The sequence below is a fragment of the Lepidothrix coronata genome, unplaced genomic scaffold (assembly GCF_001604755.1).
Source record: "Lepidothrix coronata isolate B3197 unplaced genomic scaffold, Lepidothrix_coronata-1.0 Scaffold33, whole genome shotgun sequence".
NCBI classification, from domain to species: domain Eukaryota; kingdom Metazoa; phylum Chordata; class Aves; order Passeriformes; family Pipridae; genus Lepidothrix; species Lepidothrix coronata.
The window spans coordinates 4,536,699-4,559,704 of record NW_016690213.1 but is presented as its reverse complement, the minus strand read 5'-3'; the positions used below and the strand labels follow the sequence as shown (position 1 = coordinate 4,559,704).

General features: G+C 40.8%; 1 protein-coding gene across 3 annotated transcripts; it reads right to left on the bottom strand.

Annotated features, from left to right (window-relative positions):
* Window positions 1–1,508: 1,508 nt before the first annotated feature.
* On the bottom strand, window positions 1,509–22,850 carry ABCG8 (ATP binding cassette subfamily G member 8). 3 transcript variants are annotated; one of them, XM_017811631.1, is made up of 14 exons: window positions 22,650–22,843; window positions 21,133–21,237; window positions 20,244–20,400; window positions 18,049–18,287; window positions 17,511–17,643; window positions 16,154–16,423; window positions 14,118–14,283; window positions 13,935–14,027; window positions 13,416–13,615; window positions 13,212–13,288; window positions 11,614–11,881; window positions 10,949–11,076; window positions 10,280–10,458; window positions 1,509–2,258 (listed from the first exon to the last, which is right to left on the bottom strand). In XM_017811631.1, the coding sequence occupies exons 1-13, from the start codon at window positions 22,722–22,724 to the stop codon at window positions 10,321–10,323; spliced, it is 2,049 nt and encodes a 682-aa protein (XP_017667120.1). In that variant the 5' UTR covers window positions 22,725–22,843; the 3' UTR covers window positions 1,509–2,258; window positions 10,280–10,320. The 3 variants fall into 3 exon arrangements, with proteins under 3 accessions (XP_017667120.1, XP_017667121.1, XP_017667119.1); XM_017811632.1 differs by lacking the exon at window positions 1,509–2,258 and having other exon boundaries at window positions 7,343–10,458; window positions 22,671–22,850; XM_017811630.1 differs by lacking the exon at window positions 1,509–2,258 and having other exon boundaries at window positions 7,343–10,458.
* Between the last annotated feature and the right edge of the window lie 156 nt (window positions 22,851–23,006).

The following is a 23,006-nucleotide window of genomic DNA, read 5'->3' as shown; positions in this document are numbered from 1 at the left end:
GACAAGCTGATCATTTGGGATCACGTGGGAATTGCCCAGACCCATGAAGCCCTGTGGTATAAATGGGAAGGCAGAGATAATTCAAAGGATGGGCTGCTGTTGTGTGATACTACTTCTGATTCCCTGTTCGAGTAAATGTTTCATATACAGTTAAGTGATGATATACACAGAGGAGTACAGTCTCTCCTGTCTTTAAAATGTGGGCCAGTGAGGGATTTGTGCCACTCTGGGACACAATCATCTCAGTCTGAAACAAGGTTATACCGGGGAGGTTTTGCGGAATCGGCATTTGTGCCAACTCTTCAAGGACACGCTTGAAGTGATAATATTTCTTGTGCATCGGTGTGCTGAGACTCAGCCATTTCAAGCATGAAGAAAAGTGCAGTTTAGAAGGTTGGCATTTATTCACCAAATAAGTAGGCGGTTTCATTATTTCTTCATATTCAAAAAGAGAAACCTGCAACATGACAAAATGCAGAATGGCAGCCTTGTGAACTTGTCATGGTGATTTACTAGTCCAGATACCAAACGTACTCCGTCACACTGACCACAGCATGCACCCCTCTAAAGCAGAATAGAATTGTTTGCCACCGGCTAGTGGATAACTGGGATTGTGCAAGATCCAGACCAGGTGCAGTGTCTGAGATAGGAGCGTGCCTTTCCAGTGGCGTCTGTGGGAAGCTGAGAGCCTGCTGACATGAAATGACCTGACGTTACTGTAGAAAGCAAATTGTGGGAGTGTGTATGTGTTTGCATAATCATGTGTCTTGATTGGGCTTGAATTGAGATGACTTAATCTCACTTCTCTGCCCTGCGCCACATTCTGGGTTTGCCTTTTCCCCCACTCCCCTTGAGGCAGGGAGAGGAGGAGGAGACTTTTGGGGTGTCAAGATCAACATGGAAAAAGTTTCCTTGTTAACCACCAATATAGTCATTTTGCAGCATGATAATTACATGCTGTAGTTTTATCCTTATCTACTAAAACAGTTCATTCAACTCGTCGTCTCCTGAGACCCTTTTCTGTGGCAAGAACTGTAGCTTGGTAGGCTTGTAGCTGTCTTTAGACTTTCTTAATATGTACCCACTGTTGAAAATGGAGTAGCTGAATGCATTGTGTCTCTGGCAGTGAGCGTCATGGGGGTTTTATAGATTGAATGCCTGAGTCAGCAGGATTCCAGCTGCAGTTTACATGACAAGGGAGGATCATAACCGTGCAGGTAGAATCACGAGTGCACATATTGACAGAGAAGCAGACTGGTAGTGTGTTCACCGGGGCACTACTGTATTTATTGCTTTTCTTGAATGCGTGATGCTTCCGGACTCCCCAGGAACACAGCAGAGGAGAAAGTGGCAGAAGTGATGGATGTGACCAGGAGGTTTTGCTCTTCAATGTGAGAAATTTGTCAGCACCTAGAAGGAATGTCCAATTTCCTGCACCAGTTTATTGTTGCTGTAAAGGTGAAAAAGGTAAACATGTAAGAAAAAGCTGAGACTGTCATTGAATTTAGCCCTTTATTAAGCAAAGATTTCTCTGCATTTCTTAAAATTATTCTCATAATTTCTCTATAAAGTCAACTGCCAAAAGATATTTCCTTTCCAGAATGGCTTCAGCCTCTGGTGGTTTGCCAGTGCTTCTGTGAACCAATAATCAGAGGAAACCGAATATCCTTTTAAGTCACGGGCTCCTACTGAGACTGTAATTCAGTCTGAGGGCATCTTTCTGAGTGTATGTAGATCCTCAGCTACAGGAGCAAAATACTGGGTTTCCCATTAGATATGGAAATAAGAGCAGATATGGAAGTTTGAGGTTCGAGTTTTCTCTACTGTTTCCTGTAATTAAGAAAATGAGATAATAGAAACTGTCTAATGCAGTGCCTGCTATAGACGGGGGTTCCACATTGATCTACTTTTAGATAAAGCTATTAATGCAAGGTTTCTCTCTGATACTCCTAAACCTCTATATTGCAATTGGCTGATGCTTCACAATTTCTCGTGTGATTACTCTTGAACACCATGATAAAGCAGTGGTATCTGTAGAATTGAGATTGTCTGCAGTGATTGCTACAGACCTCTCTGTAGCTCTGTGTTTGTCTTAATTTCCTTCAGCTGCAAGTGCCAATGAACTCAAGGTTCAGAAAGCAGCAAACCTCAGTCTCTCACAGCGATGAGTCTTGACAACCAACAGCAAGTTTAATTCTTGGTTTTGCAAGTAGTTTGCATCTGCTGTTCTTCCCATAGTCCAGGAAACCAGGGCAGATCTGAAAAGTGAAGTTGTAGATAAGAGATAAGTCTTGAGGGAAGGAGTAAAGGGTGGACTTTAAGATAGAAAACAGTTTGGACTGGAGAGAAAGTAGGTGGGTGTGGACAGGACAAAGTCATCCTGGCCTCCTTTGAGGCTGGCAAAGGCAACTCTGAAATGCTTCTTGGGTGCTGGATTTTTATTTATGGGAGGTGGGCTGGGAAGAATGTTTGTCAAAGTATAGGACCACTGCAGAGGAACTCTGAAGGGATGGGAAGTATGGGCAAAATGCTGAAGGGGGTAGGGTGGGTGTTGGTACTGTGGGTGTCATTAAGTCCAGCAGCTTCATCAAGATGCTTAGGCCTGCTTGGATTGGGAGGGAAGGACCATGAGGGAGCAAGGAGTAACCCTCAGCTTGTTGGCTGCTGTGGTCAATGATGCATCGATGACGTCGATGTCCTTGGCGATGACCAAGGATCCTTGCCTTTCTTATGACTCCCACTGTCTCCTCTTCAACCACTTCTCCTTGAGGTTTGCTGGAGAAGAAGGCAGTGGCAGCAGCAAGGACTGTAAGGGTGTGTTGGCTGCTAAGCCCAGCTCAGTGAAGGACCAGGCCCTGAAGGACTAATCAGAGCTGCTGAGCCAAACCTGGTCCTCATGCCTTTCTACCATGGGGAGTCGGGATGGTACTAGTCCTGTAATCACAGCTGCTTAACTGAAGGAACAGGAGCATCTTCATCTGCCACAAATACTAAAGGAAGTTTGTTCCAGCAGCAGCCTCTTCAACCTCTCCTCAAATTCAAAAGCAACTGTTAGGAGTAAGTATGTTGTTAGTGTAATTTGGGGTTCTTCTTCTAAAAAGAAGTCTGAATACGGGACAGTGTGTGGCACTGGGACCATCACCGTTTCTTTGCATGTTCTGATACTGAGATTGCAGCCTGTGGTGAGGTTGTAACTGAAGCAACTGTGTCAGGTTGCTGAGCCCACTACCTAGCCATACTCTGAAAAACTTTCTGCCTAAACCAAAAATAAATCATGCAGTTGCCCTCATTACTTGCAAAGTTCCCTGGGATTTTCCTCCCATTAGTTTAGTTAGTAGCTTGAACAGTCTGTGTGGGGGGTTAGTTAAACTGTGAAGCTTGATCATCTCTAGCAGTTGCCCGTTTTGAGGGCCCTCGGAACCCTTTGTAAATAAAATTACATTCTAAAAATTAGAAATACGATAGAAAGCATATGCTCATTGGAAAATCCATTAGGAACCGTATATCTGTAGACGACTTAAACAAGGTTTTTGCTTTTCTTCATGATAGTATTGACACAGCCTGTATTTCAAACATTAATGTTCAGAGAGAGTGTGCTAGTAACATTGCATGCCACACCTGGTTCATGTTCAGCGTTCCAGGGAGGAGCAAAAAACTCTGATCAAGTGTGATATCTGAAAATAAATATGTATATAATGTGAAAATAATTATTTTGAACCCTTAAGTTTTCCATCTTTTTTATATTTTTAATGACAGCCATATTTTTTTCAGCGTCTATAGTACATATAAAATATTGTGCTCCAATTGTTTTTATGCCCAGGAATGCAATTTCTGTATTTGAGTGTCTTTCTCACTGTCATCAATAACATAAATTTGTCTAAATTCAGCAAGTAAAAACAAGGTTGAAAACTATGTTTTATACCACTAGCTGCAGGGGGCATAAAATTACGGTAATTTGTGGCTTTACTATTGTCAGTCACGTTCAAGGGTTTTTTCCAGTGGAAATTTATCACACGCCTGTCACTGAACATACTACAGAGCTGCAAGGCATTTTTCTAGTACAAAGGCACTTAGAAATTCCCTAGGAAGTACATAAAGCTAAAAATATTCATTCACTTTTCTTTTGTCTTGCTTTCAGAAGGGACAAACCTGGAGCAAGTTTGTCCAAAGTGTTTGGCGGTGCTTAGCTCTGCTGTGACCAGACAGCACTCTCCTCTTGGCAACAAAAATACCTGGCCAAAATACCTTTTTACATGAGTATTTGTAGGATTTGGGGGGGAAGGTGGGGAAGCAGGTACAGCTTGTGGTGAGGACGGCCAGAGCCACTGTGCCCAGAATTACTGTGGGACTGGTGGGACAGGGCTGGCTTTTTGCCTGTTCCCACGGGCCTGGAATGCCCCTGTGGCTCCGCAGGGAATGGCAGCATGTGCCCCTATTCCTAAGAATTACAACCCAGAAAACTGATTAAATGATTCTGTTAATTGGATGATAAAAGAACAAAGAAGTTGTTGGTGTTTCGCCTTTCTCAGCTGAGATCAGAGTCTCTTGGGGTGATGGCTACCACATGTTTGACCTCCAGCTTACCCACATGAAAATCCAGCAACTGCCTTGTGTAGCATAACATCCAGTACCTGGTTGCAGCTAATAAGGGCAGCACGTCTCATTTTTCAGAGTTTTTGTGTACCACATTTTGTTGCTGCCTGGTTTGGAACTCCCATTTTTCGGCTTCATGCCTTTCTGCCATCAGTTGAAGCACTGCCACAAGGTGATTAGCTATTTTTAACCAAGAGTCGTAGAAGATTTGGGGTGTTTGTTAAGGATAATAGTTCTTTTTGGGCAGTCTTCCCAGCATCGTGACTTGAATCATGAGAAAGATGATGTTTACTTGTGTCAGGCCAGAGCTGCTGGTGGAGGCTACACAGGCATAAGAGTGGGCTCTGTGCTGTTTGGTGTTTTTTGTTCTGACTTTCTCAGTGAAACATGAAGATTTTTTTATTTTCAAGAAGTTTTTGTTGTTGTTTTTTTAAACTCTTCCCCCAGTCTCCAGTAAATGAAAGTGAGCAAAGGCAGTGTCTTGAAGGCTGATGATGTTACCTGTTACCTAGTACAGTTGTATATTATTGCAAGGTACTGAGAGTTTATTGAAAATTTCCTGTTCTGTGCATTTTGGTTTTGACAATTTGTGAATGTTTATAGATTTCCAATTGCTCTGCATTTGCTAGAAAATTTGGGCTAATTTGCTTGTTTACAAAATACAAATTTTTCTTGAGGCTGGTGGCATTGCTTGTTTACTCACCATGTTGTTCTGGCCAGTCCATTAACATTTGTGCCTCTAAACCCACTTGTTAAACATGAAAAAATACTGTGTTAGGCAGAAACAATAGTGAGAAATGCTAGGAATCTCAGCAAAATCTGATCAGGTTCTTAAAGAGAAGCATATCAACATATGTGTTGTTGATGGAAGAAGCTGGTTTGGGAGCCATGGTGTGAGGATTGAGGGGTTAAAGTTGCAGGTTTTTAGCACTGGAAGCATTATAAGTATCTAATTGTGACCATGAAAGCAAAATAATGCCAACAAAATTTGCAATTCAAAATAACCTTTAAGTTTGATTTAATGACAAAATAAATGTCAGCAAACAGTTTTATAATTAATTATATAAATTGGCAACAGCACTTTTATAAATTATGGATCTGAATTGCTTTTTAAATATTCGCTAAAAAAAATAAAAGCAATCACAGGCATTAGTTGTGTGTGTATATACATATGTATGTAATCCATTCGTGCAGATACTTCTACATCTACGTATTACTATGAACACACACTCATATATATGCTTTCTAAAGCTCGTCAGTTCTTAAAAGGGTTAAGCGGTTTAAAAATTACCTCAACCCACTGCTTAAACATTGTTGCCTTAATTAATAGCTGCTAACATATGAAGGGCTTGTCTTGGCTCTCCAAGTATAAAAAAAAAAAAGTCAGCATGTCACAGAGCTCTGTGTACACTGTTTCTTGTCTACTGCCATTAAAATTAATCATTATGGCTAAAACCTGAAAGGTTTGTTATTTCTGGTCCAAGTGGACATACCAACACCTGCGATTTCTTACCCAAAGAATCCCCATGTGTACTGCATTGTCTGTGATTTATTTTTAAAAGAATTTCATGGAGTTTTACTTTTATTGAAAGGAATGGCTATTGATACTTGTTACTTATTTAGCATTTCTCAATGGATTTTGCAATGAACAAATATGGGACGAAACTTCGGGCAGTATTTTGGAGGACTGCCACTACCCACAAGCCAATATGTAGAGCAGTGTTTCTGTAAGCCATTTTCCAGTGCTAAAAAAGTTTGTTCATTTGCCAAGTGGAGAGACTGCATAAACTTGGAGTGGAAATTGGGGAATATCTTCCTACCTCTGCCTGTATATTAAATACTTAAGTAATAATGACAAATTTGTCTTACCTGTTTCTTTACAGATCAGATACCACCTCTAGAGGTACTGTAACAACACACAGTTCTGTTGTCCAGACAGTACTTTATAATATTTATGTAACCAGGAAAGATTTTTTTTTTTGGTTCTAAATTTGGTGAATTTTCCTTACAAATATTTTTTTTGCTTGTTTTTGATAATCCCACTCCCCACTCTGACATGTCTGCAGGCTGAAGCCCCATAGCTTGTTGCAGTTTTGTTGTGCCCTGGGCAGTTCAAGCAGTAGTTGGACAAAACAACTTGGAAACCGTGTGACCAGTTAAACATGGTGCCATTTCAAAACCAGTTTTTCACTGAGTCGCCTGCAGGAGACCATGACTTACAGCTGAGGAGTTCCTTTCTGAAGCTGGTCAGGGAGGATACAGGGAGAGCAAAGACAGCAGTGGGTGAATCCTTGGGGTGGTGGCATTGTAGGACTAGCTGGCAGTGCTCTGCTCAAGAGGCACATCTGCCTTAACCACACTGCTAAAGTTGGTAGCAAACTGAATGTTGTGTGTGGAACAGACAGTACAGTAAGTTTTGGGCAGTGTCTTCCTTGTGTTCTTTAGTGTTGAGATTGCTATGGACTGCAGCAACTCTGATTATGCTGGTACAGGTAGTGCAGATAGGAGGGCACAGCGAGCTGCTGCTGATACAGGCCAGTCAAAGGAAAAGGAATGGCTACTCTGAAACTTGGAGAGCAAAGCTGTACTGAAATTCAGTTATGACTTTTAGCCTTGGTGTCGTGGTTTAACCCCAGCCAGCAGCCAAGCACCACGCAGCCGCTTGCTCACTTCCCCACCAGCAGGATTGGGGAAAGAATTGGGAGGACAAAAGCCAGAAAACTCATGGGTTGAGATAATGACAGTTTAATAAAGAAAGCAAAGGCCATGTACACAAGCAAAGCAAAAGAATTAATTTACCGTTTCCCATGGGCAGGCAGGTGTTCAGCCATCTCCAGGGGAGCAGAGCCCCATCATGTGTAATGGTTACTCGGGAAGACAAAATGCCATCACTCCAAAACCCCCCTTCCTTCTTTCCTCCAGCTTTATATACTGAGCATGATGTCATACGGTATGGAATACCCCTATGGTCAGTTCGGGTCACCTGTCCTGCCTGTGTCTCCTTCCAGCCTCTCATGCACCCCCAGCTTCCTTGCCAGCATGTCAGTACGAAAATCAGAAAAGGCCTTGGCTCTGTGTAAGTCCAGCTCAGCAGTAACAAAAACATCTCTGTGTTATCAACCCTGTGTTCAGCACAAATCCCAAACACAGCCTCATACCAGCCACTGTGAAGAAAATTAACTCTACCCCAGCTGAAAGCGGCACACTTGATTAGAACTCGTGGGAAGATCTCTGTTGCCTCGCTGACCATTTGATTTTGCAGCAGCAGCAGCTCCACTGTGGAAGTGTGAGTAGAGGCCAAAGCATACGGCATGAGCTTCACTGGCTGAGAGATGCATAATTCCCCTAAACCTGCACTATTTGCAACTCCTGGTAGCGCGAGTGGGGCAGGTTGTGTGTCATCCACCCACTCTTCCCTGTGCTCTTCTCTGTACACAGCCCCACAGCATGCTATTGTTAGGCACGAACGCTAATTGCTGGTATTTCAAGGCTCCTACCTTCTTATTGCTAAAGCCTGTAACAATAATCACAGCCTATATTCCCCATCTCTCAGCATCAAGGAAACAAGATATGATCATAGGCAGTGTGCTAATGTAATTGTAGTATATAGAATATGAGCTTTTTCTATGTAAACAGAGGCCTGGCCACCTCCTATGATAGCTCTTCCTCCACTCCACATGCTGGCTGTTCCTCGGCTCACTGCTCAAGTCCCCATTATGTATACATCTACCCTTGTCATAACACCACCTCTGAAACACTCACACCGTTTGGTCCTGCTGCATAATGTTAAGAGGGTGGAATTTTAAATTGAAAAAGGCTGTTTAAGTAATGTCAGCAGCCTGACTAATTTCACAAAAGGAAGGAAATTCAAAGTTAAGGCTATGGTATATTCTTATCTAGATGCCTGAAGATTTCTGTGCATGACAATATGCCCCTAAAATTCAGAGCTGTCCCTTATGTCTTTAATTTCTCCCATTGTGTCTCTCCTTTTTTTTTTTATTAAACATCAAAGTGAATTCACAACAGAGAGTCAGCCTAGAATTTAATCCTCTAAATACCTTGAAAATAGAGGTTTAGACTAGAAGTACCAATATATACCCTTAAAACTTCAGTGTAATATAAAAGAGATTCTAATCACAACAGATCATTACAAGGAAGAGTAAACCATTAAAAAAAAATTAAATGTCTTAAATATAATAAAAAGGAATAATTAAGAATCAAACAGGAAGCTGCTATTCTGACAATTTAATGATGCTGAATTGGACTGAAAGAATTGGCTTTGCCATTAAAAGGCAATGAAAATCTGATAATTTCAAAATGGCACTGAAATCAGATCAAGTGGGGTTTTTTGAAATCAAATACTGCAGAACCAGAAAGATATGGTAGAATTCGCCTTAGAAGAACCATGGAGTGTTTTGGATTCCTACTACTGCCTAGGGCTGAAGATCTTACTTTATCAGACCTGTTTAATATCTTTAGACCGAGGTCTTCCTGGGAATATATTACCTCGTGGAATCTGTGGAAAGTAACGTGGCAGTCCTAACTGCCAAATTGAACAATAAAATATGGATGTTCTGTCCTTCTTAATTCTTAAAAAAAAAAGCCAAACCAAACCTTGGGATTTACGTAACAGTATCTGGGTCATTATAGCCGATTACAGGAGGAGTTTTCCACTGTATGGAACATGTAAATGAAAGTCAAGTAGTCGATCTGCTTTGGGTCTCTGTATATAAGAACAGAGATATGCATCTAAACATTTAAAAGCAGCAACCTAATCTTACAAAATGCTCACAACTGTACACCTAATTTGTACATGCACTTACTGTGACTGTGTGTGAATTATGCCCATTTATTTACTGATACTAATTTTCTGAGCAAAACTAGGTGCACAATTGCAAGCATTTAATAGATTTCATTGTTAGATTTTTAATTACTCAGGGGCAGGTTGGTATTTTCTACCTGAGAACCTTAGGAAGCAAATTTGGTGAATTGCTATGATTTGTACTGCCAAGGAGAAAGATGTTGTTAATAGCAATCAATTAGTATGTATTTGAAATAATTTTATTGTTATCGTCTCTAAAGTAAGCAAATACCTATTTTGGGCATCATCAGCATCTAACTGGAATATAAAGGCAGAGCTTTAAAATACATAAGGAACTAGAAATAACACAGAGTAGTTAACAGTTCTATATTCCATCATTGCACATGTTCTCCTGAAGCACCTGTGAAATCTTCTGTGTTGCTTTCCTCTGTGCTGTGTTTGTGAGTGCTGAATGTCATATATGCCACAGAAAGCAGTGTTCTGATCCTTTTCTCTCGCAGTTCTTTGAACTAAGTATGTGATCACTATATGCTCAAACATTATGTACTAAAATATCAGCTCTTACAATGTGCAACGGGTCCTTTTAAATCGGTCGCCCATAGCTCAGAATATATCCAAGTGTGGAGAACTCATAAATGCCCTGTCACCTATGAAAACCGTGTGTCAAGCAAACAAAAAGCCCAAAGCCCACCCCGAACCCCCAGCCCAGGCTGAAGCTGCGGTCCGTGGCAGCCTTGCGGGGAGCACAGCCCGCATCCCGACTCCTGGGGTTCTGCTGCCATCCTGTGGCAGCCGCGCTGCCGGCGCCCGCCTCTTCTGGGAGGCTGCCGGGGGGGACCAAAATTGGGCTCGTTCTTCCCCTGCCTTCCTGCAAGGTACGCTGTCACCTGCTGCCTCCTCTGCTGTTACCAGTCTTGGGTTGATTTCTGCTTGATGAAGCGCAGAGATAAATAGTATAAAAGCAGGAAGCTGCAAATGATACCAATGAGGACGAGGTAGCTCACGTAGAGAGGATGGGAGTCCAAGTCCAGAGACTGAATGATCTGTAATGACCAATAACACAAAATTGGGAAAAGGCACAAAATTTTCATGCTGGATCTGTGAAGTGTATTTTACATGTGAGTTCCTTGGCCCATGCCATCTTTCCCCTTGGTTTCCAGCTGGATGTATCTTTCAGAGTTGTTTGATAGCAGGTTGCAGCTACGCTATTCCTATTTCAGAGGAACACAGTTCAGCTTCTGAACAGTTTCAGCAAGTGCATATTTGGGGTTTGTGTAGAAAATAGTGGCCCATGATTATTTTCTTTTTTTTTTTTTTTTTTTTTTTCTCTTCCACTAAAAGAAAGGCATATGAGTGACTGCTATAGGGACATCTTTAAGGACAAATTTACAATATACTAAGTGTAACGTGACTTCACGCGTTGATTTGGCACTTGCCAAATTTGAGACCTACAACATCCATTTAAATATGACAGGCTTTCCAGCTGTTGTGGAAACAATTAAATGTTTATAACAATTCTTGTTACTGACTTACAAATTTCCCTGGTATTTGAAAAGTAGTGTTTCCAACAGTCATTTCGTATGTCCGGTCAGTGAACTGAATTTGCATCATTCCTTGAAAATTCCATCTGAGGAAAGAGATTTTAGAAACCCAAAAAGGAACTGAAAAAGAAAAAACAGAACGAAAGAAATTGATATACATACACAAAACTTGAGACCTCAAAAACTGCTGTGCTACTGCCAAATACAGCAGCTTTGTCTCGTTTCTTGACAGCCAGAGGCTGTAAACATGTAGGAGTTTATTATTGGACAAAATAGCAGATATACTTTACGTTGTTACATGGAGATGGGAAGTGAGGAGTAAGCTAATATCCATATCCATCAAACTCCTACTGTCAACTAAGTCTTCCTGGAGCTCCATCTTCATCTTTTGAATACAATTCTTTTTACTGAAAAGTTTGGCAACCACATAAGAATCGAGCCTTTTGCTAGTGCTTTTTTGACCAAACTTCCTTTTCCCTCATTTTCAGATGGAGAAACTTATATAAAATGAATGACTCCACTGTCACCATCCAAGAAGATAATTGCAAAGGTAGGAGTAAGGCTGAGTTTTCCTGCAGCATCACAACAACTAGTCAGTGATGAAAGCCACTGATGTTTCCAAGCCAGTTTGGAGGGATGGTGGGAGCTTTGTCTCACCTGTCCAGAGACCTTCCAGGCTTATCACAAAACCACCACTCAGGTAGAACGATGTGAAAAGGACGTTGCCGAGGAAGGCCGAGAGCTGCAAGGTCGGCAGCAGCGCTGCCACCCAGAGTGCCATGGCACGGGCACTGTACACAGCCAGCCACACCGAGAGGAAGTTCAACAGGAAATGCTCTGGTTCAGGAATGAGGTTTGCCAGCCAGTAGGTGGGAACTCCATAAATTATAACAAAAGCACAGTGTTCTGGAAGCTCCCCCAAAATCTGTTCAGGGAGAAGAAAAATTAAATAAAAAAAAGAGAATTTGTTGAATGATAATTACAAAACCACATGAGATGTGCCCTAATGTACTTATGGACTTACAGGAAATACTCCCCTAGAACACAATCCTCTCCCTGTTAGGGGTTGTCAATGACATGCAAAAACAATCCGCAGCAGAAACTGAAATCCACGCTAGTTTTTTCTCCAGTTGTGACATTGCCTGTAACTAATTGTTAAATGGAGAGGACTCCTGTTATAGATTAGAGGTCTTGTTTTGTTACAATTTGGGCAGTTTCTAAGAATTTATGACACTTTCCCTGAGAACTGGAGTGCTTGATAACAGCAATACTGTGCCTGACTCATGGCTACTGTATTTGCCCCAATTTGGTTGAACCTAGTGTTAGATCAAATTTGAGACAAATTTGGCTGTTGGTCCATTCCCCACCTTGTCCCAAAGGCAGTCCAGTTAGCAGCTTAGTTTGTTGTAAAACAAAAGCATAAATAGGCTTTTCTCAAATATCCGAAGAGGTCTATAGAGAGCATTAGTTGTTCCTAAGAGGGTTGCTACTATCCTGTAATACTAAGGTTGTAACAAATTACATCGATTTCTCTGTGAATAATGTGCAATCTTTGTGACACAATGCAGAGAATATTTTTCTCTGGCAACCACTAATAAGCATTTAAAATCTTGTGCAGAAATGGAAACCTAAATTACAGATGCCATGGCAGGCAGAACTCATCTAACAGCGGCAACATCACAAAGAAGGGATTATTCTAAACCCTTGTGAGAAAGAGAATGTAATTTTTAAAAAAAGTTCTAAATTTAATTCCAGGAACTCTGGCTCTTTATGCACTTAATACAGCTTTTTTTATCTCTGACCACCACAGGCCCAAACTACTACTGGAAACATCACAGTTTGTAATTTCTGTTTTACCTTTTCTGTAGCTTTTGATGCAAATATTTTGTTTTACAGATCAAGACATGTAAGCAAACTTTCAGAGATGCTTCAGTGAATTATGCAGCTATGTAAAATTGCCTAAGCCTTCAACTTTGAGTTTGAGATTTCTTAAATTTTGGCCAAACAGCCTAGTGAAAGATTCTTCTTTGGTTTCTCTGGTGTGGGATCTCAACCATGACTTATGGCAACAGATCTAAAGTAGTGTGAGGTTTAATCTATTAATGTCAAGGAAGCAAGAACGATAGCCTTAGCTGGCAGACACAAAATAACAAAATCTGATATGAATGTGATTGTTTATACAAGTCTTTGATTTGCTTGTGTTTTTTTAATGTTCAAGACAGCTGTTTGTATTTCCTGGCAACAAAAGCAGTTACCTTAGCAAAGAAGTATGGGCTAACAGAGTACATTCCACCTTCCAAGTCATGGTAGAGCATTGCTCTTTCTGAATGGCCTGCAGAGTAGGAAAAAACAGATTGTTTTAGGCCTTGGGTTGTATTAATAAGTTTAATTTTTTTCATTAATTTAGGAATCTTTTGATTTTGATTGCTTATAATGTTTACAAGAAAACTGACACTTACATTTGGCAATAACATCCAGAATTATTGTGAATGGGATTAGGGCACCTATCATGTACAGCAGTGCTGTTGTGTCACGAATAGAGAGTCCATCTTTGTCATGGCCATAGTACAAAAATCCAATTAATAATGACATAAGAAGGGCCTCAAGTCCATGGATTAGTAACGTTGAAAGATCTCGGAAGTCATTGGAGACTTGACGACTAGGAAAACAGCAACATTGACTGTAAGATACAGTACTTAATAATGCCAGTCACGTTCAGAGACATTGCCCCAAACACCGTTAAAATCAGTTCATAGAACTTGCTGACTTTGACTGTGGTGGGAGTTGGGCTGCCTCTTTCTGTAAAGGCTTTTATCTAATCAAAGCTATGAAGCATTTGTAGCCCCTGAGTATTTCAGGCCTGAAATGCTGAAAGCTTGAAGGAAGGCAATGGATATGGGACATTTTGTGCTTCTTTCTTATGATTTAAAATGCAAATGGGCATGATACGTAACTGTTTATGCTGAAGAGAAGTTTACCTTAATAATACAGTGAACTGCTTTAAGGCTCCTGGTAACTGATCACTTGAATGGTGAGGCATGTTGATAGCCTCTTCTGAATTTAAATGGGACCTGTCCAAAAGAAAAAGAGAAAAAGAAATTGAAATTAGCACAGGCTGTAGCTATTGTTTCAGATCCTCCGTATGACACTCTTTTCTTTACCTTTGGTTGCTGACTGTGGTCACAACATTGTCTCCTTCAGTAACTTTCCATAAGAAGTCATCGAAATGTTTGACTTTTTCTAGGAACAAGTTGGCAAGAGTATTTGCTCTTTTTCGGCTTTCCATTTCCTTTTCTGCAGTTTGTTTATCGATACTGGTCAAATCAACTGCAAGACATTACCTGATGTAAGTCCATATGCTATAGAAGTGATAACTTTATGATGTGCTTAGAATCAGGGATTTCATTGTGAACAGATAGTACAACCTGTGTACATGCATTGACTTACAAGAGTTAGAACTTTATCAGTTACCTTAGGCAGTTAGAGATGAACCGATTGTTCATGTGTGTGTTTCTTACCTAGTGATTCAATGAATCACTGAGAGATTACACAATTGCTTATTATAATATTATAAACTACTATTTCAGATTTGTCGCAATTTCATAGTGCCTTGAGAGGAGTGCTGAGAAAAAAAGCTATTTGAATTTCCTTCCTGGTGTGTAGGCATTTACAATCTTTTATGTGACTTTGACTTAAATCACATGTTTCTTTCTTCATCTGAAAAATTACAGTTATCATCTTATTTGTATCTTATGGAGGTGCCATAAACTTTACCAGATATTGAGAAAGTCCAAAAGGGGTATTATTTAAGGACAACATAGAGAGACAGTAGTTGACTTAGCATTGTTTTTTTACTTAACAAAATGATTTTTTTAAAAATCTAAACTTATAGTAGTATTTTCCCATGTTGACCTTCAATGTAGACTGACAATACCTGATGTTTTGCAGATACTTTCTGAGAGAACTATCGCTGCACACTTCCTGATTCCTTGCATTGGGCTGATCATCTCTGTTCAGCCACTCCTTAGCAGGAGTCCACCAGAAATTAGTTCAATCTGCCCCGTCTTCCCTTCTAGCATGGTCTCCTGTTTTTCTATCAGACACACAGCCAGCACTTGCGTGTTTCCATCATGTGCTCCTTCTTGCTGTGGATCCTCTGCCATCCTGTCCTATTTCCACCTTCCTGCTGCCCATATTTCTTTTCCTATGGGTGCTGACTCTACATATTGCTAAAAGATCTTCCACCTCCCTCTCTCATCCCTCCCTACCTCTGTGTCGTAGGGGTTTGTAACCGCAGGCAGCAGCTACAAGTTTGTCCAGGACTGTCTCTCCATTCCCCTACAGGGGTGGTCAAGCCTTCCTCGAGGCTGTCCTTGGCTGAGGACTGCTCTGAACCCTGATGGTGACAAAGGTCTTTTTGTAGGGCTTGACACCGAGTTTAACTTCTGTTTATCTCTGCACAGCTGACGTTGCCTGCCACATAGGCACAGCTGAAGAGGTTACTCCAGAGCACTCACTGGTGTCTGTGTGAGGTTTCCTGGCCAACTTGAGTGCAAAGACCTAAGGGCTGCAACTGAACCAGCCTCTGTTAAGAGATTCCCGCCCATTAGATTAAGAGGGTCAGATTCCCTTTCCACGTTGCAAAAAACAGAAGAAGAATGGATTTGAAACCATGTAAACTTTCTTTGAGGAGTAAAAGGATTGCTTTTTTGGGTTAGCTTTTTCTCCCTTCTGGTGTGCTCTGTTGGGCAGACTTCTCTTTCCCATTTACTGTTCCAGGTACATATTATTGCTCACTCTGGGGAAACTAGCTTCTGCATTTCTTGATTGAGAAGTCAGAGAACTGGCTACAGAAAGCAATTCATCAGTCTATCTGTGTCTTTCCCAGTCAAAGTTTCAACCAGCTAAAACATGGGGTTAAGTGTGCTAAATATGCGGAGGAGTTGCTATACCTGTCAGGGTTAGAAGGAGGATTTTTTTTGAAAATTGATTTTGTCCATACATCTTGTTTTTCTTACATTTTCTGTACTGAGAAATAGGGATCTCGTTAAAAATGGAACTTGCTGCAATATTGATTTGAGTCAGTTATAAGACATTTCTAAGACAGTTATTGTCTACAAAAATCAATGTTAGTTAGACAATTATGAAAGCAAATAATTTCCAGTAACCTTTTTTTTTGGCAGTGCTTGATACTGACCATAGAAATCCGCAGGATTGCTGTACCTTGGGCAGGGGTAGCCTAGTTCTGTGAAATACTGGACCATGTCTTTAGCTGTTCCACAATAGGCAGTGAGTCCAGAAGTCATCAGAAGAACTAAATCAAACAGTTGGAAGATATCTGACCGAGGCTGATGAAGTGAAAGAAGAACCAATCTGTTTCCCCTGGCCAGTCTGGATAATGTTATCACGAGGTTATGTGCAGTAAAACTGTCCAGTCCAGATGTGGGTTCATCAAGTATGAGTATTCCTGCCAAATACAATAAGTTTAGCTGTGGAAAGCAGCATGTTTGGTTTGGAAAATATGTTCTAAATGAAATGGTGCTAGTGCATGAAATATCACTGATTATTTTTAAATTTAAAGGAAAAAAATATATTCTTTTACTTCAGTACCAGTGCATTTATTCCTGAGCATCACTTCTTACAAAATAATCTTTTGCTTTCTCCATAATTACAAAAATATAACCCTATACAAGCAAAAAATGTTCAAATCCATTTCCCAGTGAAAAAACTGATGTCAAATCTTGCTTAACAAGAGGCTCAGTCAGGTTAGTAGTGCTTTTGATATATATAAGATCAGATAAGGGATTCAATCCAGCAAAATCAGCTGTGGATTTAGCCTCTTATTTTGCTTCTACTGAAGACAATGGAAGTTTCTAGTTCACCTGCTGCATGAGCCAGCCATGTCAGTGAGTTGCACAACACTGCAAGGACTGACTATACAGCCAAGAAAATTACCTTCCCTGTGAATACTGTACATGTAAATGGGGGCTGGGTCAGAGGAAAGGAAAACAATCTCCATGTTACAATAGGCCAGCAGCCTTCCAAAATAACTTGTGGTATGTGGTCAGATAAACAAAAATGTTACACTGGTATGCACAGACCAGAACACTGCTTGAGGGTAACTTCAGGCAACTTTAGTAGTCTTTGTGATGGTGGGTGAGAGCAGTGGGTGAAGTATCCCAGGGGGGCTCTGCCTTGATCTGCTTCCGCTTTTCCATTGGCCAAGGTGACAGAAACACTAGTGGGCCAGCTGCTAAAAAACACTCTGTTTACAGAATTATTACTGTAATAATTACAGTTTTATCTGTGATCAGCAATGATTTCAATTTAAGCAAATGGACCAGCATTCGGTCACTGTGTCTAACTGTGCTGTGGAGAGGTAACCTCCGGCAGAGGGTGGTGCCAGGTTAAGTGTTCTGAGTATGAACTCCTTAAGCTGCCCCTGGGGCAGTGTGTCTGACTGTTCCCTTGAAAGCTCCTGTCTTCATTTACTGCCCCATTATCCCCGGGGTGGTCTGTGGTAGGCACGAGGAAGGTGTCAGGGTTTTGCTCACCCGGGTTCCAGAGCAGCTGCACACCGATGCTCACTCTCCGCCTCTCGCCTCCTGAAACGCCACGGAGGAACTCGTTCCCTACCCTGGTGTTTGCACACTGGCGCAAGCGCAGCTCTGCTATGACATCTTCTACCTGGGGGATCCGAAGGGCAACAGAGAGAAAGCAAGTGTTCATTTGGACACTCGTGCATAGATAAAACTGAAAATAAGATGAACGTGGTTAAAATTCGTCTGGATATTTCAGAGCTATCTGATCAAGAGACACTCTTGATTTTAGAGATAACATTAAAAAAGACTCAGCGATCAAAAATTTAGTTCATCTTTCAGCCTCTGTAATGCTTTCTCTAGATTGTCATTTTTTATGAGCTTTGGAACAATTGCTGGTTTCTATCTTGAAAGATGAAAAAGGTGTATAATTCATAATCTACATGAAAAAATATCAGATTAGCTGTTCTGACTCCAAACACACAGGATCTCTTGGATAATTCCTGTCAGACACATTTTTGACAACTTTACTTTTTTCCAACAGCTTAATTACCCTTTTTTTCCTTTGTGAGTCTGAAAAAAACTTCGGAAGGCGCAGTTTGGCAACGAACAATAGTGTTTCTCTGACAGTCAGGTGGGGGAGCAGTCGGTCATCCTGCCGCACGTGTGCTATGCATTTCCTAACAAGCTGGGGAGTGCTGGGTTCGTTGTTGATCAGGATTTGACCAGACTTGATTTTGCCTCCATGATCCCGGCAGGTTATCACGTCAAGCAAGGATGTCTTTCCACCAGCTAGAAAAGTCAAAATTGAAAATTAAATTAATTCCCAAGGGATCATTTTGAAAAATGGTCTCGTCACAGACAGCGGATAGAAATTTTTGTTTCTTAGCGTCTCTTACACAACACTTCCTGCAGTTTTTCCAAAGGCACAGGGACGGAATGGTCTTCAAAGAAAATAATGACTATAAATTCATGTTCAGGAAATCTCTCCCCTCTGGAATGGAGTATGGGGCTTTAACCCTTGTCATTTCTCAGCAGAATTGGGAGGTTGGGCGCTGGAGGTAGTTCCATGAGCACAAGAAGAAAGATCTCTTTGGTCACCTCTCTTTCACTTTTGAAACATAGGTGACAGGTGGTGTCTTGCCCCGGCTGCAAGGCTGACACCCAAATGCTAAGCAAGAGCTTTCTCTGTGGAGGGATTTGTGAATTCAGATGCAGCAGCTGGATCAGCTGAACGAACTAAGGTGCTGAGTGATTATACAGACAATAAGAACCTTAATCATGATTGAAATAAAAATTATTATGACTTAAATAAGACAAAAAGACAGTTAAATAATTAAGAAAAGCTGGCTCATAACCAGAGGTAGGAAAAGTAAAACAATGAAAACAAAACCTGATTTGGAGTTAAATAGCAAATGAATTTTTCCTTTTTGCTGTGTGATACTGTATGTAAACACAGAGAGCTCTCTTATTATGATTAAATGTCATTTATTTCTAGTCTCCCTGTTGAAAGATTAACTCCACACTTGTTTCTTAATACATACATTTTAAAAAAAAGAAACCCATCCATCTGTAAACCACATATTGCTCTGTTTAAGAGTGACATATTGATTGCCATTGACAATGTGAAACCCATCAGCAGTTTAATCCATTTTATTAAGGCATTTGATGAAATAAATGATAAACAGCTTTTGAAAATAGTTTGACTAGTTTGCTGAAAGGGGTTTGTGCTCAGTGTATGTTATCTTACAAAGGTGCTATATCTATAACTTTATATGTTTTTTCATCACAAGCTTTTCCTTTTATTTTGGGGAGAATCTCTAAGGTACAGCTTCTATTACATTAAGGATATGTAGTAAGAAAAAATTCCCATGGCAATAGGGAAGAAACACCTCTTTTTGTAGAAATAAAGTTCAAACTTTTTGGCAAATATGCCTTGTCTTTGATAGAGAGCATCCTCACTGAATCACTAAGATACATAAGAGTCTAGTGGAGACACAGCATGGAGGTTTTTCCCTCTAAAGTAAAGTACTTTTTACTTCAGTTTAGCACATCATGTGTCTACTTCTTATCTCCCTAGATGAGTTTAGACTCAATTGAACGTATGGAGAAAAGGCCACCTCTCCATTAGACAACCTCACCTCGGAGAAGATTAGACCAGTCCCACCAGAAAATGAAGGAGAAAAAGAAGAAGACGTTGTAAAGCAGAGACCCCAAACAAAAGTGGAACTGTCTTTTCTTCTCTGTAAGTTTCTCTTAATTAACCCAAATGCAATATTTTGTCCTGTTAGAATTGTTTCAATCCAAAGGGAATTCCTACTTATGGCTATGCAAGTTGGCATTGATCTTTCTTATGGGGTCTGTCCTCATTTGTCTGCTATGTTTTCTGGGTAAGAACTGCAATTGGCCTGTTTTGAATCTGAGCCATGAAGCTGATTCATGTCCAGCAGATCTGGGGCTTCAAGGCCACAATTATGACAATACCCCACTACACCTCAGGAAACAATTAGCAAACGTGTACAAGGCATAACAGAATTGGGTTTGAAAATCAATCTTAAACCCAACTCCCCTCCTCCCTGTGGTATCATTCTTTATTTCCTCATAGATCATGTCACTTAAAGAATGTATTTAAGTGACACATTGCCAATATTTTTTTCCTCAACTAGATTTTGACATTAAAAAACCTGCTCTTGGCTGTGTACATTTTATCTGAGAGTTGGTCATATCCTGAAATTTGTTTGCTCTTACCAGTGCTTCCTATAATAGCCAGCATCTGACCACTTCGAACTTTTAAATTCAGATTCTGGATTATTGGCACATGAGAATGGGGATCCGATTTCCAGGTCCAGGGCATTTTCATCTGTGCAAGGTTTTCATACCAGGGAATCTGGGAGGCTGTGTTAACCTAATAAAGAAATAAACAAGTCCCTTCAAGCAATACACTATTTAGCAACAAATATCTTACGATGTTACAAGCAAAGAATATCATTGTTAATCTTCAGAAATACATGGAAAGAAGTTCTTTTTCAGCCATCTATGGGTTTTGTGTTTTGCTTCTCATTCCGTTAATCACTAAATCTATCTCTGTTCTCTGTTACTTTGGAAATTTATTGCTATTGTAAATTTTAAATATTTAAAAATTTTAATGTAATTTGAAATTCTATTAAACTGAAAATTGTGAAATCTACTTCAGATGCCACGGTGGCACAAAGGAGATGAAAAATTTCACTGGTTCCTTGAAATCCTCCTTATTAGTCATCCTCTCTTCATCTCCTTCCACATACTCATTTTTGCCAGCAAGGGCTCCCAACATTGCTAGCCTGACAGAAAGTCCCTCTGCCCCAACCCTCAGAGGAATAATTTTGCTCAAGACTGAAAAAAAGCAGAGCTTAGAAACAGATCTTTCTTTCTGTCTTACTCCCTTGTTTTACTAAATAAATTTACAATGGAGGGGTTAGTCTGCTGTCAGTATTGCAGCCAAGAGTATGATTCTACTCACAAAACCATGTATTTGACTGCGCAACAGTTGTGTGAACTTTTTCGACTTTGTTTGGCTTTTAAAATGGCTTGTGTACAGAAACAGGCATTGCTGGATATGCTTCCTGCTGAAGGGAGGTATTTAAATGACAATTCTTACCTGGTAATTGAGTTCTTTGACCTCGAGAACATTTGATTTTCCACTGTATGTGAAATACAGACTGTTATCTTCTTCAGAGGAAAAAATAGCATCCTGGGTCTTGGTCTGGAAAAGTTGTTAGGTTAATTACAACAGTTAATTACAACAACTAAAGTACTGTTAAAATCTGAGTTCAGAGAAGACAAAGCACAAAGGTAAATATATTTATGGAATATAACAATATTATTGATGAGTTACTGTAGTGCAAAAGTCTGAGGGATTGAAATAGGTTATCTATTATCTGTTAATCAGTGTGAAATGTACTTTGTTCTAGTGACATGTATGAGGGCCAAAAATGCTGTGCTGTGCTTTTCTAGTTGCTAGTTTAAAAGTGGTCATTCAAAATGGAGATAAATGTCATGTCAGTATAAAGAGATTAGACTCTTTCTTTTTTTCCTTTTTTTGAGGAAAAAAGATATAGTGCTTCAGCAGTGTCAGTCTACTTGACCAAAATGGTGCATATAGTTATGCCATACATAAAAAACTTATGCCATACATAAGTTATGGCAGCTAAAAATTAGTGTTCACTGGAAGTATATCTGTTGTTGAATTCCACATGGACTCAAACTTGGAGAATTTGTGAACAAGTGGGTATACAACCACAAGTACAGTCTCTTTCTCCTCTTTTGTTTTTTAAATTTACAGTTTATCAACTGTGGAACTTAGTGTTCTGAGGTATCAGTTAAAATAACAAGAGTCTCTGCCTGGCTTGGTTAACTTTTTGCATACATCTGCAATTATGAAGTCATTGCTGAGGCAGCTTTCTGGATTTGGGTGTAACTCTGTGTGCATGCCTGCAGTTTTTACTCCAGACAGCCATATCTTTCCCGAAGCCCTGTGCTTTTCCTACGAGTCAGACTCATTTCTAGCCAAGGCAAACATACCTGTTCTCTGTGTAGCAGACCCTATCCATGCCTGTAGTATCTCTGGCAGCTGGTGACCACGATCCTAGTGTGCACCACATACCCTCACAGCAAACAAGGCCGATTAATCTTTTCAATCTAGATACAGTCTAGATAGCAGAAAGCAATGTCACACCAAGCAGCCTGAAAAGCCGCATGAAAGCCCTCCAAGCTCCTGCTACTGCCAAAGCACTCTGTGCTCTTGCTTATGTTGAACCTAATTTTTGAAAACAGGTGCTCCCCAGCAAATGTGGGTATCAGTCCGAAGGCATATCCTGGGAAAGCCAGTCCAGGCCATGCTGAGGGGCTTTCTCCTCCATCCACATATTTGGAGATCGCCCCTCTCAGTTCCACCACTGTGGCATCTGAGCACTGGCCTCATCCTCAGTATGCTCTGGTGGGGGGTGTGGACACTTTCTGCTCCCCATTTCAGAGCTGGATGAGCTGAGGGCTCACCAGCTGCAAAAGCCCTGTGGGAAGGCTGCCTGCCTGCCTCTCCCAGTTCTCAGCAAGCACTGTAGCTGCAGAAAGCTGAGCCCATCAGGTCCCTCCCGACTCCCTGCAGGTCTCACTCACTGGCAAGCCCTTGAATGTCACCTGGCTCCAGCCGGCATCATCCAGAGAGACATTTTCAGTGGTTTCCTTCATCATGGTGGTGGAAGGTCTCACTCCTTGCAGTGGTTTGACTTGTCTCTTTGAAAGAAATCCTTCTCCTCTTGGTTTGGAACTCAGTCCTTTCCGGGCACCTTCACCGCAGCACCATATCTCCTGGCATGCTGTGTCTCTGCAGCTGGCATGACCCCGTGGACAGGGAAATATTCCCCTCCTCTGGGACAGTAACAGTTCGGGCTAAAGGTACATCAGATAGCGGCTTCAGCTAATCGCTGATCAGTTGTTCTCAGGAAAAAGAAAGGACCAGGAGCCCCTCTGTTT

Excerpts from the sequence above, each read along its gene's own strand:
- ABCG8 (XM_017811631.1), bottom strand. The coding sequence starts at position 22,724 with ATGATGAAGGAAACCACTGAAAATGTCTCTCTGGATGATGCCGGCTGG. Across the intron at positions 16,424-17,510 it reads GCAGCTGCTCTGGAACCCGG|GAATACTCATACTTGATGAA; the intron begins GTGAGCAAAACC and ends TGTATTTGGCAG. Across the intron at positions 11,077-11,613 it reads CCTGGAAGGTCTCTGGACAG|TTCCTTTTTGGGTTTCTAAA; the intron begins GTGAGACAAAGC and ends TTTCTTTTTCAG.